The 9,229-nt window shown below is 51.3% G+C and overlaps 2 protein-coding genes across 2 annotated transcripts in view; one reads left to right on the top strand and one right to left on the bottom strand.

Moving 5' to 3' along the window:
• Nucleotides 1-4,252: 4,252 nt before the first annotated feature.
• On the top strand, nucleotides 4,253-8,081 carry LOC119317724 (transcription factor BIM2-like). The gene is made up of 11 exons (XM_037592219.1): nucleotides 4,253-5,213; nucleotides 5,322-5,405; nucleotides 5,656-5,940; nucleotides 6,035-6,146; nucleotides 6,333-6,402; nucleotides 6,487-6,582; nucleotides 6,687-6,725; nucleotides 6,872-7,040; nucleotides 7,168-7,315; nucleotides 7,406-7,532; nucleotides 7,681-8,081. Exons 1-11 carry the CDS (start codon nucleotides 5,198-5,200, stop codon nucleotides 7,732-7,734), a joined length of 1,200 nt encoding a protein of 399 aa, XP_037448116.1. The 5' UTR covers nucleotides 4,253-5,197; the 3' UTR covers nucleotides 7,735-8,081.
• Nucleotides 8,039-9,229, bottom strand: part of LOC119315953 (protein TIC 20-v, chloroplastic-like) — a 2,568-nt gene continuing 1,377 nt past the window's right edge. Inside the window, exon 2 of the mRNA XM_037590379.1 lies at nucleotides 8,039-8,815. Within this exon, the coding sequence (XP_037446276.1) occupies nucleotides 8,275-8,815 (541 nt within the window). The 3' untranslated portion in view covers nucleotides 8,039-8,274. The remainder of the gene's footprint in view (nucleotides 8,816-9,229) is intronic.

The following is a 9,229-nucleotide window of genomic DNA, read 5'->3' as shown; positions in this document are numbered from 1 at the left end:
TTAACTCGAACTAGCAGTAGCGCACGTACAGAAAACGCGCTATAACTAACTTATCTACAGCGCGTTTTGGGAAAAACCGCTACTGCTAATGGAAGCAGTTATTTCTTTTGTTTAGTAAAAACATCAAAAATATACATTGGTCATTATTGATCTTTTTGTGTATAATCTAAATAGTCAACATGAATCCTCACTGTACCTGTATAGGCACAGGCGAGGATTCATATTGCAACCACAAATCATACACATATAGTTCAATGAAGACCAAGTGCTCGAGATAGGTTGAGAAGCAACATATTTAAGGTGGTAAACACCTTGTTCGCTTGGCAGTATGGGACTAAACTTAATTAGTTGCGGTCATACTTACCAGCAGCGAGTTTTGAGCAAAACCGCTGCTACTAAGTTCTTTAGCAGTAGCGCGTCCAAGGGAAGGGCGCTACTACTATATCTAGCCTGGAGGCAACACCGTGGCAATTATAGTTGTAGCGCTCTTTTCACCTAGAGCGCTACTGCTACTCAGTCATTAGCAGCGCTCTTTTCTAAAGCTCGTTGCTGCTAATTAGCAGTAGCGTCTGTTTTTATACCGCGCTGCTGCTAAGATTCTGTGTATAAAGTTTTCCCTAGTAGTGTTTAATTCCGTACAGAAGGTCTTGGTGAGATCGAAACAAGAAATCGCAAAAGTAGGGATCGCCGATGCCACTGCTTTCACCAGGACCTCCTTACTCTCCTTTGCCAACAGTTTCTCTTGCCACCCATAGACACACGCACATGTTCTTTTTGATATAGCCGAACGCTTTCCTTCTGGATCGTCCGACATGAACAGGTAGCCCTAGGTACTTATCATTCCAGCTCTCACTCATGATGTTCAGTGAACTCTTGATTGCGTCCTTAATTGCGCCATCAGTGTTCGGACTAAACATGAGAGCTGATTTCTCCACGTTGATACATTGGCCTGAACAAGCTTCGTACACCTGCAGATTTTCATATAGCGCTGCAGCCTCCTGCTGGTCTGCCTTGAGTAGCAACATTGAGTCATCGGCAAAAAACAAATGAGAGACACATGGCGCTCCTGGACAAACCTTAACGCCACTGATTCTGCCTTCTTGATGTAGCAAAGCTGAGAGTCCCTCGGCACATATCACAAACAAATAGGGGGAGAGCGGGTCTCCTTGCCGCAGCCCCCTGGAGGGGCAAAACTGTTGGGTGAGTGCGCCGTTAACCTTGATTTGGTATCTAACCGTCCGTACACACTTCATAATCAGATCAACCCATTCTCTTCTAAAGCCCATTCTGCACATCATCGCCTCTAGGAAGCACCACTCGACTCGATCATAAGCCTTACTCATGTCCGTCTTCACCGCGATGAACCCACTTTTACCTCTTCTCTTATTCATAATGTAATGCGAGATCTCATAGGCAATTAGAACATTATCCGTGATCAGCCTCCCTGGTACAAATGCGTTCTGATTATCGATATCACATCCGGAAGTATTATGTGCTAGTACTGACAACATATCAAGGAGCAAAAGACATGACTTAAACTTTATTTTTCTGCTTTCTGCGTTCGGTTCGAGAACAACATGTTTTTGCTTCTTGTTCTTCAAAAAATATGTGCAAGATCCCTCAAAAAAAATGTGCAAGATGCCAGGCCGTTTACCGGTCCATTTCTGGTGCATCACACTCACACCATGCCGCATGCCATAGTTTACTTTGTACTCCCTTCGTTCCGTTCCATAATTTTTGTCATGGTTTTAGTTTGCTATTAGGACACGACTCCATATCACGTCTACGCATGGTTTGAATCCAAATCCATATTTGACATAACTCTAACAAGATGCGCGTGCAAGAAAAAAAAAGGTACATTCAAGACGCGCAATCGTATGACTGACAGAGACGTTGCATTTTCTTGTTGAACAATCATAGAGTACATGTCGCAATTCGGAGGAGTCAATCTCTGCATGCGTAGGGTTTGGACTTGGCGCTTGGAAGCAAGCAAGCAACATCTGCCATTTTTCCCAGCCATGGACTCTGGAGTCGTATGACACGCGGTTGAATTCCTCCATTCAGGCAACTCAGCATCACCAAAAGCTAGGGACCTGTCGACACTGCACACACACCCGAACGTTCCTTGGCACACATCGCCTTCACCGCCTCGCCTTGACCGGCGGGAGACGGAGAGCAGTCCACGAACCAACCCAAAATCCCGCACGTTGCGACTTCATCGCCAAGCAACTCGTCTCCACTCCAGCTAGCACGTCTCCACGGAGCATCTTTTCGCTATAAAAGGGGTGGGTAATAAACAAGTGTGACCAAACCACAACAGTCAGCCGAACCAAAGCTTCGCTTCAGTTCTTGCGCAGTTTTCACAACTCGAGTGCTAAACACCGTCGTGGGAGAGGTGCATGTGATGATGGAGTACGAACCACAGAGCTTCTTCTCCTGGCCGGCGGCGCTGGCGTCGTGGCTGGCGAGCTTCTGCGGCGGCTCTGATGGCGGCGGCCACGGCGAGCCGGTCGCCGGCGACGGCCCGGCCAGGCAGATGGCCGCGGCTGCGAAACACCTCAACGCGGCTCACAAGATTCGGTTCTCCTAGCTAGCTCTTCCGGCTGCTACCTTCTGCTTCACCCAATGGAATATACTAGTAGTATAATGATACTTCCCCTTCTCGCTATCTGCCGTGGTGTGTGCGAGAGGGGAAGCGTGATGTAACCCTCTGCGGTGAACTTTCTTTCTCCGGTACTGACCGATCGATCGATGGATGGATCACGATCCAAAGTTGGAAACGATAGGCATCTCACGTGCCATGAAGGCGACAGCGCACTCCCAAAGCCCCAAGCTCACATGCATGCTTCCCACCTAAAAAACAGATCCATGTTCCGCACATACAGTACAATCGAACCGAAAACCAAGCGACCAAAACCAAAATACATCCATGATCGCGCGACCATTCGGCCATCTCGCCAGCTCCCGATCGGTGGTGCTGCTGGTTTGGCTGCCTCGCACGAATTCATGTCGCGTGAATTTCGCCGAGCGAAAACAGTTCACAGTTTCATCCGAATTTGTCCGAACGCACGTACGTACGTACGTACGTGCTCCCCCCTCCAGAGTCGAGACGGGGCCTTACTTTTGCAGCAAACGACAAGCGACACGAAGCAAAGCACGAGCACGCCACTGGGCCGGGTAAGTAAGTAATTGCGTGGCGGTGGCTATGGACGCGGACGGATGCGTTGGCCACGTGATGGCGCGGCCCGAGCAAAGCTAAACTAGGCCTGATTAATCCGACTGTCGACGCCCAGGATATGCTTTACTAATCCGGGCCTGATTAAGTATTAGCAGCACGATCCTCAAAAAAAAAAGTATTAGCAGCACTAGTAGTGATCGGGTGGGGAGTTGTTTACTGATCCCTAAACGGATTCCTCGGAGGGTTTGCAGAGGGAATGTTCCGCTCGGAGGCACGTCGGTCTCTCACTGGCCGCCCTCCCCGCTGTCAATGATGGGATCCATCATACGTACAGATCATTTCACAGATCGATCGATCAAGATAATATCATACACATTAACGTTTCGCTATGCCTCAAGAGGAAACGGCCGGGAAGCTTCGCGGGGTTGTGCGGGGCACATGCACATGCGCGCACCCAGCTTGTCGCTTTTGCAGTGTCGCTCAACGAGTTTGTGCTCAGCTGCTGCTGCTGCTGCTGCTGCCGAGTGCTTGAGCTAGCTAGGTCCTAGTTTTGACGCCTACTGCCTAGCTAGGTGGCCACTATGCTAGGGTTCATGAACCCCAGCTTGATTTCGAGTCAGCTAGAGCTACAAAGGTCGTCGGCGTCGTTGCTCCATCACCTCACCTCGCGAGATTTGTTAAGCAAGCAGGCGGTCGATCTGATCTGATCTGGTCTGGCGCTCGCCTTAGCCGCAGCTCGCGAGACGTCCGTGATCCGATCTCTCCTTCACGTGCCGTCAGCTGATGGTGGTGGTGCCGTGCGGAAGGCACGAGACGCGATCGGCTGAGTGGCGTCCTGGCTGGTTCACGCACCGCGGCATGGCGAATGACAGGGACGTCGCCGTTCGTCCCCCTGGGGTGAGGTGACGACGGACCCATGACCATGAGAGCTAGCCCCACTGCTGGCACGTGCACGGGCGGCGCCTACGTACGCGCGATGCACGGCAGACTGGGACGGGACAGGGGCATGCGCGCAGACGGTCCAGACGGATCGGGAGCGCACACGCATGATCTCCCGGGTCCCGACCCGGCCGGCTGTTTTGACGGTTTCTGAGACCGGCCGGTAGGTAGGTAGATCTTCTCCGGGCTTGCGCTCTCTCGACCGATGGAGGTTGTAAAGCCTAAAGCCAGAGCTGGAGCATCCATCATGGCGACGGGCGGCACGGATCACGCGTGCCGTGCCGACGATCGGTGTCCCGCTGGCTCACCCGCCGGGCACATGACATGGGATCGTCCAGATAGCGAGGGAGCGCGCGGGATCATGCATGCATGCGCGCGCCGGCTGCCTAGCCTCCATCGGCATGTGCGGCGGTGGAGACAGAGGGAAAGGCCGGGCTAGCGGGAGGCCCACCCACCTCCACAACGCCTCTCCCCTCTCGTCGTCGGCGGCTCAGCACGTGACTACGCGACCTAGCTAGCTCCCTTTCCTTTCGCCTCTCCAGAGAGGACGCGCACGGGATCTATCCATCCATCTGCTCCGGCGCTGTCCGTTTTGTACCTCAATTACCGGCGATCCACCGTGCATCTCCGGCGGTGTCCGTAGTGTTATTACTTTTTGCCGACGCGTAATTCTCCGCTCGCCGGCCGCCACGCCGATGTCTCTGCGTCAAATTGCTTGCTGTGATTACCCTAAAAAATTTGCTTGTTGTTTACGTTGCGCAGGGGACGTGGAGGAGAGAGAGAGCCCTTGCTGTTGTGCGTATAAACTTTTGAAGACACGGTACAACACAAGCAGACAGACAGGCGGGCTCCCACTTTGTTAAATCCTCGTCAATCCCCTCCCCGACTCTCTCTCTCTCTCTCTCTCGCTCCGCCGACTATAATAAGCTCTGCCAGCCGAACCCGCTGAACATTCCATCCGCCAGTACTGGGCTAGTACAGAGTACCAGCCAGCAGCAAGATCCAGCCACCGTCATTCCTGCTGCCGCTGCGACGGCAGGCGGCCCCGACAGATCTCCTGAGCCCCCTGCTGCCCCGGCAATGGAGCTCTTCCAAGGTAAACACATGCCAGGAGAAACTCCGCCGTCTTCCTCCGTGTCTCTTTTAGCTTCTCCCGTCCGTCGATCGACGCTGACCATGGCGTGAGTGCATGCGTAATTCGCAGGGGAGGAGCCGGCCCACGACTTCCTCTCGCTCCGCGCCGGGGGCTCGTCGGCGTTCCAGCACAGGCAGCGCTCCGGCCAGCAAGGTACCGTCGCCTCTCCTTGCCTTTCCACCTGCAATTGCCGGGCTGGTGTTTCCTTTCCCCGTGTATGCTGCATCTCCGTTCAGCCCGGTGTTGTCCTTGTCCACCTTCAATTCTCCTGCATGTTCGCTTTGAAAACCAAGTGCCGATCTTGGTGAGCAAGAATGGCATGCGCACTCCGGTACCTGCAGATCACCTGAGCATGCATGCGTGTCAGCTTGCTAACCAATGAACAAGTGACATTTCGCTGCAGGCCCGAAGTCGCTTGAGCCAGCCAGCGGCGGCGGCACGGCAGGGGGCGCGGCAGGTTTGGGGCAGCACGTGCTGCCGGGCGGCGTCGGGACCTTCAGCATCAGGCAACTGCCTGACGCTCAGCCGAGGGAGGAGGCTGGCACTGGCAGGGAACCGTCTGTTTCGGTGTCTCATGGCTCCAGAATGGAGACTGCGCATGAGGCACGGTCCGGAATTATGGTTCGTAGTGCTCCACCCACACCCGCAATGTGGCAAGATTCTAGCACCGACAACAAGAGATCTAGAGGTGAGACGATTGGTTCAAAATGTTTTGTACTATTACCAGATGGCAAACCAGGTATGTTACACGGGTTCAGACACTGATTGCTGTGAATGTTCAGGGTCGAGAGCAGAGGGGAGAAGCAGCGGCAGCAGTGCCGATCAGGATCCCAGCAGCCCGAGATCGAAGCATTCCGCTACCGAGCAGCGGCGGAGGACCAAGATAAATGACAGGCAAGCTAACGGAGATCAAAATTCCGTAGTGAATTGCATTGTGCAGAGTACACATTAGCAATAGAAACAGTGAGATAAGCATAATTTGTTCATGAGTAAACACGTGCTGCATACTATTCCAGAATAATTTGTTCTTAGGATATGATCGTAACCTTCTAAGAAGTGTCTACCCATGCTCTGTTTCAGGCTTGACATACTCCGCGACCTCCTGCCGAACTGTGATCAGAAGAGGGATAAAGCTTCTTTCCTTCTGGAGGTTCATACAGCATCTTGTAAATTTGGCACATCAGTCAGCAGGGTATACTTCAAAATTCTCACCCCGTAAACATTCTACTTGCAGGTTATTGAGTACATAAGGCTCTTGCAAGAGAAATGCCAAAAATATGAGTCAGGCATTCCAGAACAGAACGACGTCGATGCCAACTGCATGCCATGGGTATGTATAGACATTGTACAATATGCGTCGTTTTTACCAGAAACAAAGACAGGCTTACTTGATTCTAACCTTACTTTCTCCTTCAACCTTTTTATTCTTGACAGGACAAAGTGTACTACAGATCACGTTGGAGGAACACGCAGGTAAATTCCATAACAGAAATACTGGAATTGCAGATGACAGAGAGCACAAAGTTATATTTTACTAGTGATAAATTCCTTTTTTAAGTCAACCCATCATATATCAATGCCAAGTGCCTTCATTTATATCTTTTATCATGATTTCGCAGAACATCAGTCAAGTCCAAGGAGGAGGCTTATCAGCTACCACAGAGGAGGACATGAACAAAGAGCAATACAGTTCCAAAGGCATTGCAAGTGCACCTGCTGCTTCTCTCTTCAACACACAAAGTGCAAGAGAAATCAGCACAGCCCCCAGTTCCTCCCAGAACATAGCAGGTATTTGGCAACTTAGGTCATATGCTTTTATGTTCACCTTCTGCATTATCTAATTACATTGAAATAGTCAGGGTTCTTTGTAAATGGTGAGAGCTATATTCACCATGCCTGGTGTCTTAAAATGCAGAGAACAGTATGCCTACCAATCAGCTACCGTGGCTAAGTATGTCAACCATGAACCAAAACTGCGATGCAAGCAACGGACTGCTAAGCAAGCATGATACACAAATGCCGCAAGATGACAGCCAGAGTCTTTCAAGTGCTTACTCCCAAGGGTCAGCCTCTAAACTGTTTTTGCTTACATAAAGCTACCATTAGAAATGTATATAGTGTAACTAACTGAACGCTGCTTTGACTTGCGACAGGTTGTTACATAAACTGAAAGAAGCTCTTCAGAGGTCGGGAGTAGACCCATCTCAAACTAAAATATCCATAGAGATCAATATGGATAGACGGGCCAGAGCCAATGCTCATATACATGACAGTTCAAAGGTACAATGATGCATCGATGTACCCGCGTTTACTGATCAAATGGGAAAGTTCGCTTAAGAAAGTTTCTAAATCATGTTATGACTTGCTCACAGTTCTATAAAAAATCAGAGAGCAAACATTTACCCAGTATTTTCGCTTCATTTCATAGGCTAACGAAGGCAAAGAACCTGTCCCGGTAGCCAAGAGGCTGCGGTGCGACTGAAGCTACATCTCCGTCCCGCACTAGACAATTCATTCATCGTGAAGTTCAGACAAGGACTTTGCAGCGGCGTGACCGCAACTGATGCAATTCTTTTATTTATATTGCAGTTACATTTTACTAACCTAAGCTTCATTCATATGCCAAGGAAAGCTGCTATTGGGAGAGCAGCCGAATTCTTCCGGATTTTCTTATTGCTGATTTTGTAAATGCAGTTCAGATTCTTGTACAATGTGTGTGCATTTCTCCCTCATTCAACTCAATATTTTCTTTTGTTATTATAGAAGAGGTCCTAGGATGCAGCTTGTATCGAACGAAAGCTATAATAACAATTCAACTGATTTGTCATACACTGGAGTGATCTATAATGCCATTGTATCAGCCTTTCATGATTCCATCCATTGAATTTACAACTAAATGCGTAACAACGACTGTACTATACTAAACCTGTGAATTAAGATTCAAAAACATCAATGAACCATGGAGATGTTCGGGTGTATCAGATTCCGTTTCCCTTTGTGGTGGGTAAGATTGGAGCAAGTCTCACATCACCTGGCGCTCGGCCGCGTCGGCGACGATGGGCAGGCGCGGCGTGATCCCGAGCAGGCAGGCGCCCCCGCCGTAGAGGAGGGAGACGAGCAGGAAGAGGAAGACGGTGTTCTCCAGGCTGGTGAAGATGTCGAGCCCGATGCCGCCCCCCGAGGGCGCGAAGGACTGCGCGAGGAGGTCCGGGACGATGAGCAGGACGTCGAGCGCGACGGCCTGCATGGCGTTGAAGCGCACGAAGCGGGAGAAGGCCTGCTGGTTGCGGACGACGGCGAAGTAGAGGGTGATGAAGAGGAGGAAGGGCGTGAGCGGGGAGGAGTGGAAGAGGCGCGCGGCCGGGCCGAGCGGGCTGAGCACGGCGTTGAAGACCGGGTACTGGGCCACGAGGAAGCGGCCGTGGTGCGCGCCGTCGAGGAACGGGTAGAGGTAGGCGACGGCCGCCACCAGGCGGTCCGGCGCCCCCACCGCGTCGCTGTTGTCGTTGTTGGCGCGCGGCGGCGGGGCGAGGAGGCGCGCGGTCGCGGGGGCTGTCAGGTATCTGAAGTGCAAGACTCTTTCAGTTATCGGACGGCTAGGAGCGGAGACAAGTGGATTCAACGGCTCGCGTGCTCGCCGTAGTTTTAGGGGTACTGTAGTAATTCATTGACTGTAACCAGGGCTATATAACAGCCACTCCCAGCTCCTGCGTGGGCATGTCATTTTTGTCTGGTGATCTAAATCACTTTACTCCTATACTTTACAGCTACCACACTCTGTAATATATACAATTCCTCTTGGCTTGGCCAAATTCGATCCCCAATCAGACCTCAAAACCTAGTTCGTCAAGCTTACTAGTGTCCAGATCCTATCAGGGCATGACAAATGGTATCATGAGCCAGGCGATCTCTCGGCGTCGGGAGCGCGCGATGGTGCGCTAGTTCGTTCCCACCCTCTTTTTCCCACCCTTTTTTTT

This window comes from Triticum dicoccoides, chromosome 6A (assembly GCF_002162155.2).
Source record: "Triticum dicoccoides isolate Atlit2015 ecotype Zavitan chromosome 6A, WEW_v2.0, whole genome shotgun sequence".
Lineage (NCBI taxonomy): Eukaryota > Viridiplantae > Streptophyta > Magnoliopsida > Poales > Poaceae > Triticum > Triticum dicoccoides.
This window is presented reverse-complemented; position numbering and strand designations above follow the sequence as displayed.

Excerpts from the sequence above, each read along its gene's own strand:
- LOC119317724 (XM_037592219.1), top strand. Across the intron at positions 6,403-6,486 it reads AAGCTTCTTTCCTTCTGGAG|GTTATTGAGTACATAAGGCT; the intron begins GTTCATACAGCA and ends TTCTACTTGCAG. Across the intron at positions 6,726-6,871 it reads CACGTTGGAGGAACACGCAG|AACATCAGTCAAGTCCAAGG; the intron begins GTAAATTCCATA and ends ATGATTTCGCAG.